Here is a 19706-nt window from a genome sequence, read left to right on the forward strand (position 1 = left end):
TTCAATCGGATTGTGAAATAATTAACGGTTGGTTAACTACATAAATTATCACATTTTTTTTTTTTGATTTTTTATAATTTATATTTAAAAAATAAATATATCATCATCATCCCTTCTTTTTTTATTTCTACCACCCACATCATCTGACCCTTCACACAAAATTTATCATGATGAAAAATTATCTCCGCTTGAAGCTAAAATTTGATTACATATATAAATATTAAATTTGGGTTTTTTATTTTTTAAACTCTTTTAATTTTGATATTTATTTGTATTCTGTTTTTAAAGAAGTCATTAACACCTGATATTTAACTCATACATTTATAGTATATATTTATTTATATATTTTGATTTATGTATTTTTATTTTTCAATGTAAAATTATAAATAAATATAAGCAAAATTAATTTATGCCATTTTAAGTTGAATATATATATATATATTTCCGTTGTAATAATAATTATTATATTCAACCACTAAACTACTGACTTTCACAATTGCCCTGTTAAAAAATATATATAAAATTCACAAACATTTGATATATACGAATGGAATCAATGTGACTTTCACCAATCGTACTTTCCACCGTTTGTCTTACTTTTTTTGTGTATATATAAAAAAGAATTTGTTTATTTTTTAATAATGCATATTTTTTATTTGCACTCATTTTTTCAACGTCAACACTTTGACGAGCTTTCACACGATCAGACAGATTGATCGATTTGCACTGTAACTGACTTTCACGATTGTAGAAAAATATTTAAAAATAAATAAAACAAGTCAAATGATTTATAAAATAAACTGACATACAAACTATATAATAATTTACTAAAAAAAAAAATTTTTAAATGTAACCATAAAATTGATATAAAAATAAGTTTAAAAACAAAAAAAAAAGCTCTAGAGTGTGTGTTGAATATAATCTAGATAAAAAACACGAATGTTAACGCTAAAGTTTAGAACTATTTTTTTTCTTTTTTTAGATTATTAAATAACTTGACTCCAAGCAACGATAAAAAGAACACAAAAGGTCCAACTTGGTAATTTTTTTATTTTATTTTTTTGACAAAAAGCAGCAAAGTTGTTGCTGTTCCCCAGGGGAATAAAGTGTACTGTAAATTTACCTCAAAAAAAAAAAATTCATTTCCCAAGTGAAGAAAAAAAAAAAGAAGAAAAAATTCTACAAAAAAAACATTGCAATAAACCTAGAAAATTCTACCGAAATAAAAAAAATATCATCAAGTAATAAATTGGAGTAAAAAAAAAAAGGAAAATTAAATTATTATTATAATAAATATCAAAGTAGTTTTTCACTATATATATTTATATATAAGGGTAAATAAAAATAATGAAATAAAAAAAGAAAATGATAATAATAAATTGTCGCTAAATTGAAACAGGTTTTGTATTTCATTCAAGGTTTTTCATGTCGTCCTTCGTAAATGACTAAGGACGGGGACTCGTTGTTATTGTTCAAGGTTTTTCTTTAATATACTTATGGCTAAATAAAAAGCACACAACAACTGCATCTTTATCTCACCACCTTCTCTTCAAGGTAATAATAATCTGAATGTCCATGACACATCAATAAAACCCAACCCCCCTATTTAAATCCCTCCAAGAAGCCTCAAGCTATACCCTACATTTTCAATCATTCAACACATATATCCATTTAATAAAAAAAAAAAAAAAAAACCAAAATAATAAAAAATAAATTATTCATATTGCATACATGAATACAAGAAGGAAATATACTTTTTTTTTTGCATGTAAAAACTGGTTATGATTATTATGAGATGTATATTTAATGTTCAATAAAAAACAGTAGATAAAAATGAAATCTTATCTCTGGTAAACTGACATTGACTCTTGTAAAAAAAGAAAATAATAAAATAATAAAAACAATATGTTTATATTTATGTTTATATAAATGGAAAATAATAGTTGTTCAAATTGATAATTTTAAAATTTAATAAAACAATAAATTTTACATGAAAATAAATTGAAAATATGCATCAAATGATTTTTTTTTTTTATTGGCTGTGTCAGCTGGGATTATTTTGACAAGACCACCCACTAAAAAAAAAATTGATTTCATTTTTCTTTTGTCATGGAGAAAAAAATAATGTATAATAAAATCTGTCAAAACATGACACACCTTTCGAAAATTAATTACAATCAGTATCATGGATCAGTGTCAATAGATTTATCAAAAAAAAAAAAAAGTATAAATAAAATTTGAGGTGTTTAAACCATCAGGATTATCTGGATCATCATTTTTATATATTCTCTCAAGTGGCAGGATTTATATTTTTTTTTTACAAATACTTTATACTCTACCATAAAAATTTGTTAAAATATATATCTCAATAAAAAAAAAACACAAATGGTCTCGATAATGCTTGACATTATTGTTAAATTAATAGGTCAATAAAAAATTTAATGAACAAATTGTTAAATTGATTTAAAAAAATAATTAACTATAACAAAAAAAAAATACCAATAAATTATTAAATGAATAAACACAATTTGCGTGTTTGTGTAGTGATTTATAAAAAAAAAAAAATAATAATACAAGTTACATAAAAAAAAAATGTCAGTTATGTACGTGTAATTATATATTGTATGAATTTTGGTCAACATCCGGTAAAGTATTTTATTATGTAGGTAAATTTTAATCACGATAATATGGAAAAATAAATTAAAAATAAAATTGATGGTCGAATGGGGAGAAGACAAATGTAATAATAGTTGTATATATATATATTGTTCTTAATGGAAGACGATCATGTGGCCAGAGTATATACAAACTCGTTCATTCTATTTTACTCACTGTTGGACTCTGTATTTACGTGGGTTGCTCGTTATCAGCACAAATTACCTTCGCTCCTACGCTTTTAATTTAGTTCAAACCCGTTGAATTTGCAATAATAACATTTACCTCTTTAATTTATATTATTTTCATAAGCTCAAGATCAATCATGCATATTTTATTCTTCAATAACCTATTTTTCCTTTTTTTTTTTTTTTTTCAATTAACAGTATTTATTACTCGAAGAATAATTATATTTTTTATTGATAAAAAAAAAAGGAAAAATCTTTTTGTTATAATATTTGTGTATGCACATATATTTTTATAACATCCATATAATAAAAACGCATACATATAGTTAAAAATTGATTGCATCGTCTAATGGAAAAGTATGTCATGTTTACTGTCATCATTATTTACAGAGTAATTTTATTTAATTGTTTGAGCAACCATCAAGCAATATCGCGTGAAATTTATTTTGTGTTTGAAAAGTTTTTATTTTTTTTTTTTACACAATAATTGTTATCTTAGTTTCAATTATTCACATATACATGACACACACGCAATATAGTACTTGATAAATAATAAAATGTATGTAAAATCAGTTTGACAAATTATCATCAACTTAAATCATTGCAAATAATTAAAAAAGAATAAATTTATAAAATGATGTTATTATTTTAAACGAGTAAAATTGATAATAATTTATATTATAAATTTTTAAATAATAAATGAATAAAATTAGCTCAAATTACTCAATACAGAATGCCGGGAAAGTAACTCAAGGACAAACCAAAAATAATCTAACGCTGGTATATAAGCAAGACGAAAAAAGATGCGTAAACTAGAAAAAAAAAATAATAATTTTATTTTTCAAGAAATAATTGAAACGTAACGACCGGATGCAAACAGAGATACAACGATAAAGAAGACAGAAAATGAAGAAAAAAAAAGAATATAAATATTAAAAAAAACAAGTCCAAGTTTTTTTTCATTCGAAGGTTTCAGTCAATTACTTGACGAACAATGCCAAGTACTGACGTCGAATGACAAAAGTAAGATCACAATCTTTATAAATTTAAATTGTTAAATAACAATATATTCATTTGAATATGACTCATAACTGTAAAAATATTTAAATCATGAGAATTTTCATTTATTTACAAAATGTTATATAAAAGCAAAAAAAAAAAATAATAATGATGATTGTTCTCAGTTTCATTTTTGACAGGGCCAGAGACAGATTAGTCTGAATTGAGTTCTACATAATAAATTGTAGCTTGCAGATTATACTCAAATTGCTAGTCACGTGATTTTTTCATCGGCATATATAAAAATCGAACAAATAAAACCTCAGCTATTTAAAGCTTCCTAAGTTAATCGATTCCCCGCTTTTTCTGGTATCAACGTAGCCCAATAACAAGCTTGTCCTTCTAGAAACATGAAACAATTTAAAATGATAATCATTTTTTTATTGTTTGACTTTATCTCAGACCTTCCCGAGACACAAATATTGGTAACATATAGAATTGTACCCAGTATGTTGATCCCTTATAACTGCAAGATTGTCTCTGACCCCAAATTTCAACAATGATAATTCATCATCATTGAACAATCATCATTATTACAAATTGAAGCATGATGTGAATTAAATTTTTCAATTGAGAAGAATATGTTTTTTTGAAAAATGAAACTTTGTAACTTTGTAAGCTGGTGGGAATCGAACCCACATAGTCTTCAGAACAGAAACACCAGAAGCAAATACTCTACTCCCTAGACCATTCATGCTACTGTGATAATTGACACTGACAACACTTTTTTCAACAACAACAAGGTCTTCCATCATCATCATCATCGTTTGTCAATGAATAATTTTACATACAAACTGATGATTTTAACATTTTTTTTTATGATTTATTTTTTCTATATTCAACGCGCATATGTGAACTTGGTCAAGGCCAAACATTTATGAGACGATAATATTTTTTTTTTCTTCTTTTAAACGATACTTTGTGTGTCTCTGGTCCGTTATTATAAATAAAATTATATACTTGAAAATAGATGTCAATCGACTTGACGCGCAATATACATGACTGCACATCTGGGACATCAATATGTTTAGAATAAAAAAAATAATAATTAAATAATAATGATTAGAGTAATATGCTAATAATGATATTTCTTGGAAAAATCATAGACCAAAGAATAATTATTATTTCAAATGAAACACGCAGAAAGATAAAATAATTAAGAAAATAAAAAAAAATATATAAATAAATAGAAATAATTCAGAGTGGAAAAATATATAAATTGAATCACACGATTGCGGAAAATTAACAGCTTAGTCACGCAACAATGCAATTCGTAACGTTTTTCATGACGTTTTCAACGATTTGGCATGTTTAGCAAACGACCCGATGAGACTCATTAAACAGAGACGAATACTGTGCAATTAATTATCACGTTTGCGTAATCATTGAAAATACCTTTATAATGTATATTTATTTGCCAGTTTGTTGTTTAGTATAATTACTGTTTTTTTATTTATCCAGACAATCTAAATCAATATTTGTTTATTTGAAAATAATATTATCAGGTCAACTGAGCATTCATGAAGTAAAAATAAAAAATAATTGAAATTTAAAAAAAAACTATATGAAATGATAAATTATCCAACTACGCATTTTAAAATAATGGAATTATACTGTCGTGAGGGTTTAACCAACGACCTTGAAATTAACCCAGTATTCGGTCGATATTTATTTACGATCTTCACCAACGATACCGTTAATAATAAAAAAAAAATAAATAAAAAAAACATTTCTCTAATTTATTAACCAAAAAAAAGAGAAGAAGACAAATATAAAAAAGAGATATGGAAAAGAAGAAAAAAACTAAATAAAACAAATATTTAAACAATAAAAAAAAATGGAGAAAGAGAGAAAAGAATAGGCGATATGATTAAACAATGTGTGTGAAAATAGACGCAATAAAAATCAAACAAAAATATAAAAAAAAAGTGAGATCATTCTTCATGGTGTTATAAATCAAGGAAGAAACGATTCACGTGTAGAAAATGTTGAAGGGCCAGTATATGAAGAGTGAGGGTTAGTGGTAAAAGGGAAAAGAGGACACTGGTGATGAAGACAATGGCTTTGAGGGAAGAAGAGGAAAGAGAAACTGATGGCACTGTGGTCATGGTCGTACATCACTCTGTTGGTATTTATAACATACCATCATAAATCACTGATCAAAACACAGTGAGACACACATACTCTGGTTTTAAGACAAAATACCAATTCTTTTATCAATTCAATTACAATTTTGATTATTTTATTTGTTATCAATATTAAACTACCCTTTTTTTTCTACTCTTCCTTGTTTTGATTTTAGGAAATATTAATTTCCTATTGTTTTTTTTTTTTCTATCCATTTAAAGACCCTCATTCTTTTTTCTTTGAACCCTCTCATCAATTATATTTATATTGCTGTGAAATTAGATTTCTTAACATTGTTTGACCATGTAGTTTATTTTTTCTTTTTTGGAATTTATCAATTTATTCATCAACCTTCGCAGTAGGTCAAATAAAAAATAAAAAAACAATTATCTACTACTCCAAATTTACTTCTATGTATACTATTACTCTAAATACATATTTCATAAAAAATAAAAATAAAAAAATATGGTAAATCAACTAATAAATGTGTGGTTTTTCCTATTTTTAAATTTATTTTATTTTTATTCAATTTTCGGTTAAATCTCTTTGAAGAGAGAGTTGTTAAACCGTGACTCCTGCCACCCGCCGATTTCCATTCAAGCCAAAAAGAGAAAAAGGATCGTTTTAAAGAGGCTCAAGTATTTAAAAAGAAAAAAAATAGAAAAAAAAAAAAACGAAAGAGCATGATATGGACCAGGTCAAACATGCCAACACAAATGAGATAGTTATGTTGCCCTTTTACGCTTTATTAAAATACGATGCGTATACAATAGAAAAGATTTACATTCCCCTCTTGTTGTTCATTGATCCTCATGATATCGTATTACGAAATAAGACCACAGGATTTTATTCTTTCACAACACGAAACGTGTTTCCAAAAAAAAAAAAAAAAAAAAATACTTAAAAACTAAAAACATTGGACTCTATGATTTTGATGGTTTAAAATTAAATGATAATATATATATGCGATAAATTATAAATGTAAAATAATAATATCGAATGAGATAAAAGTTGGGAATTTTATTTTTTTTAGAGTGGTGAATCAGAGAGATAATAGGACGAAGGTTACGGGGCCACACGTGTATCTAAGAGGAAGGAGCCTTTCCCAGGGGACAAAAATAAAAAAAAGAAAAAGGTATGGCCTCCTTTCATTTTTTTTGGGGGATCCCATTGGATTGCTTGTAAAACTCGTAACGTCTGCTACTGAGGATGCCCTTGTACTTAAATCATGTGATTCATTTTTATTTATATTTTTATTCTAATAAATTATACACACGTATATAAAAATAAATATTCAACAGTATATAAAAATGAAAAATTTCATATTATGCAAATTACTTTTTGTATATAGAAAAAAAAATAGAAACTATGTTTTACCAGAGAAAAAGACTCAACATGACATTTTTATTTTGTTCTCAAAAAACGTCACAAGAAAAGGTTAAAAAAAAAAAAAAAATCTAAAAAGAATCTTTAAAAGGAAAATTTCGTTAGCCTTCAGGATTTTTTTAAAAAGAAATTTAAGTTTTTTTTTTTTATTCTATCTTATATATATAGGGTTCGAAGAAAAATAATAAAAATAAAAAAAAAAAATTGGTTACCTAAGGGGACACAATCGACATACAAGGAAACATCAGTGGGTGGGCAGGAAGCCTTTCACAAATAAATTTGGCACGACCCAAAATGCTCATCGTAACTGAACCACCACACTGGGCAACACCCTAGAAAACTTTTTTGATATTATTTGTAAATCGCTACAGTATATATATACAAACTTTCACGTTCCTTAATCTTGTTTCATAGTCCACCCTTTAAATTTACAATCCTAAACCAGCCCCAAACACGAAAAAAAAAAAAAAACAAATTGAAAGTACAGGGATATGCACAAGAGACACCCTTAAATTTAAAATGCCTCAAAAGATTGATCGAGGGTTGTATATGTGTTTAACAAGTTTATTTTAAATTAATTTTCTTGTTATTATTTAATAGTCATGATGATGATTAATTGATTGATAAATTTTGTGTTAAATAAATTAAATAATAATAAAAACTGACCTTATATATATGATGACCCCGTTGGTGCATATCCTCTTCCATCCAGTTGGTGCTGCAATTGCTGCTAATTGTATATGATGTTGTTGATGGCGCTGTTGTTGTTGTTGTTGGTGCTGATGCTGTTGCTGCTGCTGATGATGCTGTTGTTGCTGTTGATGATAGTGTTGTTGTTGCTGTTGTTGTTGTTGTTGTTGCAAAACCACACCATCATTCATAGTCAATGCAACATTGTTGCTATTATGCACATTAATTTGTGCAGCCTGCTGCACACACAAACTACCACCATCAGAACAAGTATCACTTGTACCACAAACACTAATAGTATCACCAGCACAATTATTACCTCCACTAATACTACTATTACTACTATTACTATTACTACTACAACTACCACTATTTAATGAACAAACAGAGTCACAATTAACTTGTACAACAACACTTTGACAATCTGGACTACTAATATTACTACTGTAAGCTGATTCACCGGTATCCGATCTAACTGAATCACAGCCTCTATTATCTTCACAATCAAAATTTTTATTTATCAATAAATCATCATTTAATTGTATATTGTTAGCACAATTATCTAAATATTCAATACCGTTTGTATCAAAATGACATATTTCATATGAATTATCATAGCTATTACATTTATCATCAATATCTGATAATATTATTGCATTACTTGGGAGCGCTGATTTAATTGTTGCTGTTGTTGCTGTTGTTAATGTTGATGATGGTGATGATGATGATGACGATGATGATGTATTATTATTATCATTAACAACAACAACACCTGAATCACTTGTACCACTCAGACTATCAGCATCACTGTGGACTGGACTATTTGCGCTCCCAAGACATGATGATATATTTAATATATTTTTATCTATTTTTATTGTGTTAATGGGCGATCCAGTCGCCCTTATATTTTCATAATTATTTTCCGTTTTTTTATATTTTTTATTATTTTTTTTATTTTCACATTTATTATTATCATTGCAATTTGATGGATTATTTATTTTATTATTATTATTTTGATGATAATTTAAATCGATTGTTTTTATTGTTGTATTATTATCACATGGATAATTTAATTTATCATAAATATCATCTGTTGTTGTTGTTTGATTATCAATATTTTGTTGATAATTTGTTGTTTCAATATTATCAGATAATTGTTGATAGGCGTAATTGTCATTTGGTATATAAACTAAAACACTATTTTCATTAAATTCTTGATTATTTAATAAATTTTGATGTTGTTGTTGTTGTTCATGACAATTATTATTGTCTTGATAATTTTGATGATAATGTTGTTGTGTATGATGATGATTCGGAGGAGCAGGGTGAGAAATTGACTGCTCAGGCTTGCCGGCCATTGTCCAGGTCCAGCAGTGCAAGGCTCCGCGTCACCGACATCACTGGACAACGAAGTGTACGCCTCCGAAACTCCACTAGCTTCTTCGGCATTCTCTAAAATATTTAAAAAATATTATATTATTATTTTAAATAAAATAAATAAATAACTGATTATATATATTTTACTATGTCAGTCATATTTTTATTATGATGAAAATTAATAGACATGTAATTGAATACAAAATTTATTTGATAATACTTGAAATTGTTTACACAATTACGATTGGATATCACATGTCATTATATCGGTGTTATTACGTCGTAATAAATTGTGAGGCAATTTAATGCTTTAACAAGGTCACGTTTCAATTAGCTAACTTTGTAAATTATTTATAATATATTATAAAGATTATATTTTTTATTATAAATAAATAAACAAATCACGTGACACAATGTAATGACCCACCGGTGTAATACGACAATGTAAACAAGCATGCTTTTTAAAATAAATAAAGCTTTTAAATTAAAAAAAGCAATATGACATTTTACATAAATTTTAATTAGTGAATCTTTTTGACATCAAACAAGTTTATTTAATCCCGTTAAATAATTAATAGTATAACCTTTATATTAATTTATATATTATTTTTTTTCAACACTTAATAAATTCACCACTTTTAATGATAATTAACAAAATTATTATTTCTTAATAACAAGCACAATAAATTAGACTTGACACAAATAATTATAACAAATCTAGAGTAACATAATAAAAAAAAAAAAAAAAAATGGCAATAAAACACTCGCAAATATCACTCACACACAAAAAAATAAAAAAAAAGAAAAAAATTATATACACAATGTTAAATTAATATTCTTTTTTTTTTTCATCCAAAACTCAAGCACATGTTGCACTCCGTTTTAAAGCTTTAAATTAAATTTTTTTTTAAATTTTATTTTGCTCCATTCTGTGAGAGTCAAAGTTAAAACTGAAAATTATTATATTTAGCCTCGGGAGATAGACACACTATGACTGTGTGTGAGAAAGAGACTTATTATTCAAAATGACAAAAAAAATAAAAAATAAAAAAAAATATATATTTCTAGATAAACGAGTTATGTATGATTTTTTTAAAATATCGAAAAGACAAGTCGCGATAATAAACGCAATGATTAAACAAGTTGTTGTTATTATTATTAATATTTAATATTTAAAAAAAAAAAATGTATTATTCATGAATATTATAGTAGTGTTATGACGGCTGTGTCATCGTCACAGCAACATACTACATTAGGATAAAACCGCCAAGTAAAATCGACTCCGAGATATACTAACATATCCCCATCATCAACGACGCCACCACCATCATCATCATGATCATCATCTATATACTCTCATCTCCACTGGTTGAATACAATAAAACTATATATATATATATTCCAATTTATAAAGCCACATATTTTTATACATCATCCAGATTTGCTGAGAAACTAACAAACTAGTTCTCTACAATTTGAACACCTGCGCGGTCCAACAGCTTTTTATTCCCCTCTTTATTTTACTTTTTTTTTTCTCCTCTCTTTCTCAACACTATTTTTGGTTTTTTTTTTATTATTTATTTTATATTTATCACTACTTAAAAAAATACACACACACACAAACATTTAATATATTATTACCTTATTTTTTGTTTGTTTGTTATTCTTCTCTTGTTACTTTTTATTGTAACTTTTCATTTTTATATATAAATTGTTGTTTTTTTTTATTTCCTTTTTTTTTTCGTTTGTTTTCTTGCTTGTTTATTAAACACACATACACATACACAAGTGATATAATTAATACAAACAATCACACCCGTTTATGTATATTTTATTATGATTTTTAATTTGTTATTTATATTATTAATTTTTTGAGGTTGGAATAAAATGATTCTATCAAGGCCACTCGGGGCCGAGATGGTCAAACGCGTTCTACCGAGGTGAGCTGCCAACGAGCCGATAAAAATTCCATTCTATATTATATATTTAATACGCAATGCTATACGTGTGCGCTGTTTTCGCGTAACTGATATTGGAAAAATATGGCTCCCTCTGCCAGGCTCGAGACCTTTGCTGAATCTCGAGACAACTGGTGGCTGATTGGCTGGAATATTGTTATTTACATTTGTAAAAACATTGACTCTCGATTGCAGCGATATTTCGGTGACTATTTTTGTAACTAATTTGACAGACAAATGGCGGCCATAAGTGGCTATTAAATACATATACCGTTATAACTCTCTATGTAAACTTATTGATCTTGGCTTTTAAAATAATTATTATTGTTTTTTCTCCTAGATGCATTTTTATCAATAGAAAATTATAGAGGATTAATTCAAGTATGAAATACGATGATGATGGGTGAAAATGTTGTGTAGTTTTATCTCTTTTTTCAGCTAAAATATAAATTCAACGGGTTAATGGTGACTCATGCAAATGGTAAAGTAGAGGCACTTCAAATTGCGACAACAATTAGTGACGTCATGCAAAAAAAAGGATTGAGATTTAAAAATTAAGACACATAACGTGCTTGTCATGAACAAAAAAACTGTAGAAAAAAAAATCAATTAATGACATAATTGAATATTTGAAACCAAGTTTTTGTTTGTTTATTATTTAATCTAAACAAAACGAAGAATGTTTATTTATTGTTATTTATCTTCCATGTTTACGCCTTGAACTTGTCATTTTTACAAGATTTGCCACCGTTTTGCAAAACGCGACAACAATAATTGCGCTGTCTAGCGGTAGAAATATTGACTACAAATTGTCGCTTAAATGAAAATGATAAAAATTATAATTAATAAAAATATAAACACAAATAAAATCTATAATAAATAATTGACAATATATTATCATTAATGCTACATGAAATTAAAATAACAATAATATATAAACAAAGTCTGGCTGTCAAACTGTCATATTATTTACTATCTTTATTTGTGTGTCAACTTTCTCTCTCACTCATCTATGACGTCATTTAATCATGCATCAGCTGAGAATTTTTTTGCCTAAAAAATAATCACTTGATGAGCTATTTTTAAAGATGCAAATGATTTTGATTGTAAATAAATTCATTATCAAATTATATTGTTTTTAAAATTTAATTAATTTAAATTGAACAACAAACTTATGATTGACAATTCTACTATGTTTATTTTTTGGCTTTGCATTTGTTTTTTTTTTATTTCAAAAATTAATTTGACAATATTAATTATGTGTGAATGATTTATTAAATGAATGATCATACAATGTATTTGTTACGTTGACAAGTTACTTAAAAATGACGAGTACAATGTAATTTTTTTTTTGTCCTATGATACAATTATTAGGATTTATTTGTCGTAACTAAACGTCAGTTTACACAAGTAATTTAATTAGGGGTGAAATGAAGAAGGACCAATGTGAAATAAATTGTTTTCTTGGACACTTTCACTTTGTCTATTATTCATGATTTTAATTTTGTTAAAAGCTGATTAAACAATCAATTTTTTCATGATAAAATTTTTAGAAAATGTATTTAATCACAAAAAAAAAATCAATGTCAATTGTCAAGCAGTTTTTTTTTTTTTTCAAATTCTATAATACAAATTAAAAAAAAATAAACTTTTGAACAAATTAAAATTTATTGTTTATAAGTTATATTTTTCTTTAAATCAATTATTAGTGATAGTTTTGAACAGAATTTAATACAGCTAAATATTTTCATCGACCACTTTCGTAAATCAACTTTTTAAATTTGTTACTAAAATGGTAAAAAAAAAAAAAAAAAAGAAAAAAAACAAAGATAAATAAACGTTAAAGTGCATACCGAAAACCTTGTTTTTTTTTTATTGATAATTAAACATAATTGATTTATCAGGACAAAAAAATATTAATATCATCATGCCTGATTGATCAAAGTTTATTATTCAAGTTTGTTTTTTTTATATTTCATTATTTGGAATCAAAAGTGGTCTGAACTATTTTTTTTTTAATTTTTTTTTAAATTTATTCATTTGAATTAATTAATTAATTAATTAGTGCGTTGCACATGGAACATGAACGGATCCTCTTTTGTCCTCATCATAAGCTTCGCCTCTTTCTTGTTGCATTCTAGTATCAGCATCAAGATCATAATCTTCAAGTAAAACTTCTTCAGCACCATCAGGAACAATAATTGTTTCTCTTGGTGGTAAAAATTGTTCCAATTTTGGAATAATTGCTGGATCAATTGATCTTGGAAATTTAACAGTAAATTGAATTGTTAATTTTCCTTTTGTAAATGGATCTCTGTATACTGGCATTCCTTCATTTGGTATTGATTTTAAATCACCATGTTGAATAACTTGTCCAGGTAATGATGTTATTAAAAGATCTCTATCATCAAGTGTTTTAACAATTTTTTGGAAGCCACATAGTGCCTCGACCAGTGTTAATGTCATGGGCATGACAAGATGGTGTCCATGACGTCTATAAAAAAGAAGAAAAAATAAATAAATATTATTAATTTAACATGACAATTTTATCTAGCTGAATACTATCTTTTTAAATGATATACTTACTTAAACACAGGATGCTCTTTTTCATCAAGAATAATCATGATATTACCAGGTTCAAGATCAGGCTCTTGATCACCTTCACCATTGAAGACAATTTTTTGTCCATCAGTCATACCTTTGTCAATATGAACCTCTAATATTTTCCTGTCTCTAATTGTTTTTTTTCCATTACAATTCTTACAACGATCACGTTGATTAAATCTTGTACCTTGTCCTTTACAATGAGAACATGATGAATGAATTTGTTGTACCATACCAGGTCCCAATTGTTGGATTTGTACACAAATACCAGAACCATGACAATTAGAACATTGTTCAGCAGCTCCTTTTTTACCACCATGACCTAATTTTAAATAAAATTTACAATATTATTATACATCATTTATAATTATTAATTATAAATTTATTTATTTTTTGTTTATTTTTACCTTCACATTTATCACAAATAACATTTTTTTGCAATGCAAGTTTTCTCGTTGTTCCCTTGTACAATTCTTCCAATGATACAGATAATTGATGAACAACATCTTTACCACGATTATTTTTCCTACGTGCAGATGGACCAAATGGATTGCCACCACCACCACCAAACAATACATCAAAGAGATCCATTGGTGATGAGAAACCACTGTTCAAACCACCTTCCTTGAGAGCTTGTTCACCACCACGATCATAAATATTCTTCTTTTCTGGATCCGAAAGAACCTCATAAGCTTGGGAAATTTGCTTGAACTATAATTTAAAAATTTAACAATATTAAATTAATTTATCTTCACCATGAATATTAGAAATTTATAATTTTAATAAAATATTGTAAAACTTACTCTTTCACCTTCATCAGGGTTTTTGTCTGGGTGATATCTGAGGGCAAGTTTTCTGTAGGCTTTTTTCAACTCATCTTGAGTACAATCTGGTTTTACACCCAACAAGTCATAAAACGTAGTTTCCTTTACCATCTTTACTTTTTTTATTGATACAAATTGTCAATGTCAAAATTTATACTTCTGTAAATAGAAAAAAATAACAAAAATTGTAATAAAAATTAACCAACTATTGTCTTAATGTAATGAAAATTTTAATTATTTATTTATTTATTTTCAAGTAATAACTTAGCAAATGAGATGATAAAAAAAAGTGGTTAATATATAAAAATATAGATAAAAATTTTGTGGTTACTAAACAATGGTGATATTTAACTTTAGTAACTAAAATAAATTTCAATATTAAAGTTAGTTTTAATAGTCAATGCAGTTAAAGAATAATAAAAAAAAACAATGATATGTATTGAGTATAATATTGCTGGTTATAATAAATATAAAATTTATTATATCGATGCAGCAGGAGATATATTCACTAGCATTTTGTATGAAAATGGCGGACAGAGCGTCGTCGAATAAAGTGGAATAGGTGTCTTGTTGGATATTTACAAATGGTGGGAAATTATTATTTCGACGCCACTGCTATATTTATTTTAATTTAATTTACAATTATATATTTATGATAATAAACAGGTATTTCCATTTTAAGATATTGCTAATATATAAAATAGACAAACAGCGGAAGCAAAAATATCAGTACACAGTGACAATGCGAATTTATTTTTTTTTTTTTTTGCTAATTTTATTCAATTAAACGACACTTAACATGTTTTGGCTATTTTCTATGATACCAAGGCCACGCGACTACATGCACATGTATCAAAGAGCAAGAAACAAAAAAAAAAAAAAAAAAAGAGAAAAAAGAAAATCGTTAAAATATTTTATCATCATGATTCAATTACAAAAAAAAAAAGACAAAATAAAATTGGGAGATATAAAAATTAAATTAGAAATAATATTAAAGTCGTGAATAGATTATGGATAAAATATAAATGCAATAAATAATAATTTTTTCTTGAATTTTCTATTGGTTATGCCCATCCCGGAAAAAAAATTGAATAAAAAATAAAATAAAAATTTAGAGAATAAAAAATAAAAACTTACCAAGGTTTTATTGACCCGTTGAATTTTAATTAAAATAATAAATCAATAATTTCTGGAAAAATAATGCACAAGTTATAATCACACGATGTGATATGAGCAGTTGAAAGTATAATTGTGATTTTCAGCTGAATATTTCGTCTCGTGGTAAATGTACAAGGGAATGTATGGCCACAAAACTTTTTCTCGAACGTTCTTGAGAGAATGGACGTCAATTCTGGCGTGGGCCAATGAAATTGTAGAAGCAAAATGCGACAGAACTGTGAAACCAATTATGCAACCCCTATTGGTTGAAATATAAAACAGTGAAAATTGTATTATGTTTTTTAAATTATTATTTAATAATATTTATACTTGAAAAATTAATGTTTAATTGGATTTTTACTGTCAACTTAAATAGTATGTGTCATTTGACAAGCTTTGGTTATCTTTAAAATGAATAAATCCTTGTTTTTTTGTTTATTAAAAAAAAAATAATGATAAAATCTAGATTTCGACAGTGGCGTACTCTAGAAAATAGAAATTGTTTTTATCGACAGAAGAAAAGTAAATTGCTTATTTAATCGGCTCCCAAAAAATAATTTAAAAAATAGAAAATTAATTTCATTTGAATCCAAATTTTTTACATGAGTCATTGATGAACGACGATGGCTGTTGATGAGTCATTTGACGACCACCTGATTTTTATATTTTATCGAATATTTATTTATAAATATTGATATATTTTTAATATTGAAGTTTAAAAAAATGAATTCCTCGATGCAAATGATCCTATGAAATTTGTATATTTAATATTATTTATTTGTTGCGGTAATATTTTCATAATTTTTCTCTTGTAAATTGATCTTTGTAAATTTGTATTCCTTTATTTTGTATTGATTTTAAAATACCACGTTGAATGACTTGTCCAGATGATGATGTGTTATCAAAAAATCTCTGTCATTGAGGGTTTTGATATATTTTTTTAAAAGCCACAAAGTGCCAGGACTAGTGTCAATGTCATGTGCATGACAAAACTGTGTCGACATTATGTAAAATGAAAACATAATGACAATACCAATTTATTATTTATTTAATGTTATTTACTTGAATATTTATAAGTCAATAAGCGTTGACTTGGTTAATATTCTGAACATTTAAAAAAAAATACTTGTGAATAATCATTTATGAGAAAATTAATCAATTTTTATGAGATTACAAGACTAATGGGTAGAAAAAAAGATTAATATCAAATCATTTAACAAGGCCATTGGACTGCATGAAAAAAAAAAAAGACGTTGTTTCGACTGGCGTTGATTTTAGCTTGGATAGTTCATCAACATTTGATTATTTGAATACAACGCCCGGGCAAATAATTGCATCAACCAAAGAAAATTTTTAATTAAAATTATTTTTTTTTAACTCCATGATATTCAACAACTTTGGAAAATTTTTTTATGATTTACAAAAGCTTGATAACTTTTTTATTTTTAGTGTTAATGATAAATATACATAAAAAAAAAGTTTCCTTAAATAATCTGATTTTAATTTCCTACAAAAGAAACACGTTGCCAGGTCATTTCGTTATCATATATTTTTTTTTTCCAACAAACAACTTGATGATTCATTTGTATAGACATATCATCAACAAATTGAAATATTATTTATTATAAATACAACCGCAATATAATTATGTTATAAAAATGAATATATAAATGGATTAATCAATTTCGACATGAAATTATAATTTCGATTAATTATTTAGAAATCTTTAAGTCTTTTAGTTGATTATTTATAAGTCAATAATCATTTGTTAACATTCTGGCTATATCGAAAAAATACTTGTAAATAATCATTTATAAGTAAATCAATTTATTTATTTTTATGAGAAGAGAGAGATGCCTGATAGTTAAAAAAGGAAATTAATATCAAATCATTTAACTAATGTTAAATGACTGCGGGACGAACTGAAGGATCGTTTGTATAAATATAATTTTTTAAATAAATTTGATGATTCTTGAAAAATTCAAGTGTAAAAATATATCAAAGAACTAATGATTATTTAAAATATCATTTTATATTTATGATTCTTTTAATCATCATTTAAAAATACATAAATAAATTCCTTTTTTAGTCATTTTTTCTTTACATTTTATAAATAATTTTATTGAAAACTTTTGCTTCTTGGAAAATGAAAAATTAATAATTTTTAAATGTTTTAAATTTCTGTTACTTTTTGACTATGTTAATGATATTTGTTTGATCATTAATTTTTATCTTAATGAGAATATTTTAAGAACAAAGTAATTTTTATTTATAGACGTCATAATGAATCATAAAATTTATTAATTCAAATTAAATAAATATTTCTGAATGTATTTGAAATTATTATTATATAAATTCGTTGCAATAATAATTTTTTAATAAACAATAATTATTTAATTTTTAGAATTTTCCTGTTTTTTTTTTGACCGTGAATTTGGTTGTTGATTCACGTCGTAAATATTTTCTTATCTTAAAAAAATACCCAGAGATAAAAATTAAAAATGTAATAATATGAAAATCAGCGTTTAATGACCCAAAAATATACAGTTTAAGAATTCACAAAAATTGGAAAAATATATACATGCATGTATTATTTATTTATTTGTCATCAACCAGTATAAATAATTAAAAGATCTATCCAGCAATAAGATTACCAGAAAATTTGTAATAATGCGTATAATAATATAATTATAGTATATTTTTTTTTAAATCTCTAGAATGACTTAGGTATAAACAAATAATTAATTTTTTTTATCGTGAATGAGAATATTAATTTTTTATTAATTGTGAATTACATAATTTTAAACATAAATTATTACAAGATATATTTTAAAATATTAAAAATAATAAAAAATATATTTTTCTAGAAGCGGCTTACTCAGTCGAAACGTTATCAAAAAAAAAAAACCAACTAATATCTGTATATAAGGTGACACTAATCTCTTTTGTGTTAAAAAATAAAAATACACTTACTAAACATAATATTTCTTTTATTATTATTATTTTTAATTATTTTTATTTTTTCGGTTTTTCCATAAACGATTTTGTCTATCGATCTACGTCAGCGTATTTTATCTATGATTTTAAAAAACCAAGTGATAAAATTGAAACACAAATGACCTCATAGTAATAGTTTTGATAGAACAAAAAAAATTATCCATTTATATGATTTTAATTTTTTAATTTTGCATTAGAAAATTAGAAAAAAAATTACACTGCTATCAGATTATTGAAAAAAAAAAAATTCAATATAATGTACATAATAATAATAATATTATATATTTTTTAAAATCTTTATGTCAACCCTTGCAAATTATTTTTGTTAAATTCTTATCTTGAATTAAAATATAAATTTTTTTCCATTACATTAATAATGAAATAGTTAAATTTATGATGAATTTGAGAAAATAAATTATTACCTTATATGGTGAAATATTAAAAATAAAAAATCTATTGTATATTAGTTGAAAATATACTATTAGTCATGCACAAAAGTATGATCCTCCGATGATGGACTCACACAAACAAATTGTTATCTTGGAAAAAATAAAAACCAACCAATATGTATATATAAATTATCACTACGACTGATGTCTTTTGTGGTATAAATATCCCACCGATTGTGAAACTTCTTTAGTTATTACCTGGGCTTGTTAGCATCAAGACCTATCAATTATTTC

General features: G+C 25.6%; 2 protein-coding genes across 4 annotated transcripts in view; both read right to left on the reverse strand.

Moving 5' to 3' along the window:
* The window catches only part of LOC122855343 (myb-like protein P), a 128814-nt gene extending 117267 nt beyond the window's left edge, over positions 1-11547 (reverse strand). The window contains exons 1-2 of one of the 3 annotated variants that reach the window (XM_044156633.1): positions 11124-11547; positions 8082-9557 (exon numbers count right to left, since the gene is read on the reverse strand). In XM_044156633.1, the coding sequence (XP_044012568.1) occupies positions 8082-9463 (1382 nt within the window). In that variant the 5' untranslated portion in view covers positions 9464-9557; positions 11124-11547. Of the gene's footprint in view, positions 1-8081; positions 9558-10066; positions 10300-11123 lie in introns of those variants that run through there. The other 2 variants (XM_044156635.1, XM_044156634.1) reach the window with 2 other exon arrangements.
* Positions 11548-12696: 1149 nt separating this feature from the next.
* LOC122855346 (dnaJ homolog subfamily A member 1) lies at positions 12697-16429 on the reverse strand. The gene is made up of 5 exons (XM_044156638.1): positions 16006-16429; positions 14848-15027; positions 14452-14755; positions 14027-14366; positions 12697-13934 (listed from the first exon to the last, which is right to left on the reverse strand). The coding sequence occupies exons 2-5, from the start codon at positions 14977-14979 to the stop codon at positions 13502-13504; spliced, it is 1209 nt and encodes a 402-aa protein (XP_044012573.1). The 5' UTR covers positions 14980-15027; positions 16006-16429; the 3' UTR covers positions 12697-13501.
* Between the last annotated feature and the right edge of the window lie 3277 nt (positions 16430-19706).

This window comes from Aphidius gifuensis, linkage group LG4 (genome assembly GCF_014905175.1).
Source record: "Aphidius gifuensis isolate YNYX2018 linkage group LG4, ASM1490517v1, whole genome shotgun sequence".
NCBI lineage: Eukaryota > Metazoa > Arthropoda > Insecta > Hymenoptera > Braconidae > Aphidius > Aphidius gifuensis.